We start from the raw sequence: 3,082 nt of genomic DNA on the forward strand, positions 1-3,082 counted from the left end.
ACTCTGTTTTATTCAGGTCTTTGAGTGAATAAATACCTCCATCTTAAACAGTTGAATCCATGTTAATAAAACAGCATTTTAAAATAAATTAACAAATTAACCAATTACTATAAAACACTGTTGATGGCGTAGGGACCTATAGTGTGTGTGTGTGTGTGTGTGTGTGTGTGTGTGTGTGTGTGTGAGATGGAATCCACACATTTACAACAAACTAAGGTGAAAAAAACAAAACATTTTAATAAAAAATTAAACATAAACAAACCTCCACTTTGGTTGAAGCGCTGCTTTACAATTCCAATGCTGGCTTTGAAGGATGGCTGGTTACCCACACAGATCTGAGTCTGTCTGTCCCAGTACTGTGGATCATCTGCTGTGACTTTGTTCATCCAGTCCTGTTTGGGTACGTTTCTGTTGGTGTTGCTGTCACAGTGGCTTATCTGGACTTCATCAACCAAACCAACAGACACGTACTCTGGGAAGTTTGGGACTCCAGAAGATGCAGTGTAGAAATACTTCAGAGAATGAATCACTGTAAGAAAAAGTGAAAAAATCCATTTAATTATTAAACTTAAAATATAGATAAATAAATAAAATCACTCAATAATGCAATCTGCAGTATAGAACTACAGTACAGTCAAGACATCCTAATAATCTCTTGTGTTGTGCAGTCAATAAATACAAAAATACATTTATAAATAAAAAAAATATTTAACATTTTATTTCATGACTGTTGAAGATTTAATTTTTTCGGATAGAAAATATGAAATGAGTTAAATATTTAGGTCATGCAATCATGTACCTGCCTTACACTGATACAAAGCAGTTTGTAAAACCATTTTTAGTTCTGAATATCTAAATGTGAAGCAATTTGATTATATTAGGCGCATTATGGTCTCTACGTCAGACTATAATTTGTACCCAATCAATAACAACTTTTATCATATTCAAATAACTAACTTATTTTTCTGGTGTTGACAGAGGGAGCGGAAATGTCTTAGTATAACGTTTTTAATACCACCAGCAAAAAAAGTATATCCAATCAAAAATATAAAATACCCTGAATTATCTTTTAATTTGATCTCAGACATTAGTTTCTACTGAGGTCAGTTACTGTACATACTAGATCAAAAGTTAATTTCTTTCAGTAACTACAATATCCCTGAAAACTTCCAAAATTTTATTCTAGATTTTTAGCATCAACCATTTAGACTTTCAGCAGCTGTCTGTGAGTTTTTAGATTATTGTCCATTTCAGATTCTATACTGTTCTCTATTGTCTGAATGCATGTAGATCATATTCCTGTGTTAGGTTGCGCTTAAATATATATATATATATATCCAATAGTAAGCCAATAGTATTTTTTATTTATATAAACCCTTTTTTTTTTCTATCGTGACCAAGACACATACTGAGTGTGACATTTCAGTTTAAAGATCTGTTTGTCAGTGCTCTCTGGTGGACAAACTTTGTGGTGATGGCACTGTTTCTAAATGACCTCAAACCTTGCTTGATTGACATCACTGTGCTGCAATTCCTTGTTACTGATCAACCAACCTATACATTAATACTGATGTATCTGCAATAACTTGATATCAGCAATTATATCATTGGCTACTTTATCTGTCCTGTCTAACACCATGCTATTGTAGATACAGTAACTGTAATAACTGCCAGTGTGATGTGACTGGACCTGACTAACAAACCAAATTGTGAAATGGCTTCTCTATCACTACTATCAGTCAAACAATAGGATGATATGAATTTAAAATGTATTAATCCATTTATTTATGTAGGTTAAGTGGTCAATGATATAAGTATGTACTATATATGTTATATTACATATGTTTTTTCCCTCATATATTGTCACAGAAAAAAGTATTTGCAGACATCCATGTTTGTTATTTATTATATATATTTACTTTATCAGAGGGAGCCAGATTATATTGTAGATATTTTTCCTTCTCCCTGTTTCTTTTCAATAATGAAATATGCAGTATTTGTTTGCAGATTAGTTAATATTTTCTGGTAAATTTTGAATTGGAAGTGTATGTACAAGTGATTGAAAAATAAGATAATTCATCATGTTACAAGGTCAGTAATGTTATCGCCATACACTATGAATGACATTTAATATTGTCAACAAAGCAGGACGTTGTTTGGCATCAATATCTATTCAAACAGCGCCATTAACTGACTAGTGGGTGTAGTAAGAAACAAAAATCTAAAACTTAAACTGCAGCCTTATGTTAATTTACACTATTTATAGATAGAGAGATACTTTATAAATGATTTACACAATTCATTTATGACCCACACAATTTAGACATAACTGTAGTGACTAGTTTAAAGAATGTGAAAATGTATGAATAACATAAATCATATTTAATAACTGTCATGATTAGGCCTACAAGCAGTAAGTTAACTACAACATACTGAGCATATGATTTTCATTTTTGTCGGTTGTTTGGAACATTCGGAGCGTACAACTTTTACATAAGACACGAGCTACTTGAAGATTATAAAGGCCAAGTGTAAAATATATTGTTTTAATGCCACGCCTCACCTGTATATTTTTCATTTTCTTTATCTATCTGTGTTTGTGTTGAACGTTCGCGCTTTTTTAATTATGTTGCCATTGATCTTGATTGACTTGATAAAATATAATAAAAATAATGATAACGATGAAAGAAAAAAAAACATAAATTCATATGTACAGTATTTAAACATATGTAGCACTTACCTGCCGCCGCATCGTGTAGGCCTATTCCCACAAGAACCAAAAAAAGTAAGGTCTTCATTGTGGCCAAGAGGATCAAAATCTTTGCTAGATCAACGATCAGTATGTTTCTGTTTCAAGCCGAGGAGACACTGCGTTTTTAGCTACAGCATCAGAGAAATTAAGGGCGGTCTCCATCTGAGCCAATGAGAATTTAGTCTGAGCGTGTGCGTCACTTAAATCTGGGTTAAACTGACTGACTGAGGTTACAAACGAAAGTGAAAGTAAAATCTTCTCATTTCAGCCTGTGACAGAGGACGGAGGCTGAGAGGAGACACTTTATTTTGGTTTGTCACTTTGTTCACA

The 3,082-nt window shown here is 32.7% G+C and overlaps 1 protein-coding gene across 1 annotated transcript; it reads right to left on the reverse strand.

The window, feature by feature from the left end:
- Positions 1-245: 245 nt before the first annotated feature.
- On the reverse strand, positions 246-2,807 carry LOC111237609 (class I histocompatibility antigen, F10 alpha chain-like; the record flags this gene model as incomplete). Its single annotated transcript, XM_022766765.1, has 2 exons — positions 2,741-2,807; positions 246-529 (listed from the first exon to the last, which is right to left on the reverse strand). Coding segments are annotated over exons 1-2 (342 nt in total), but the record flags the coding sequence as incomplete, so codon positions are not given.
- Between the last annotated feature and the right edge of the window lie 275 nt (positions 2,808-3,082).

Source organism: Seriola dumerili, unplaced genomic scaffold (assembly GCF_002260705.1).
Source record: "Seriola dumerili isolate Sdu_G_001 unplaced genomic scaffold, Sdu_1.0 BDQW01001017.1, whole genome shotgun sequence".
Classification (NCBI taxonomy): Eukaryota; Metazoa; Chordata; class Actinopteri; order Carangiformes; family Carangidae; genus Seriola; species Seriola dumerili.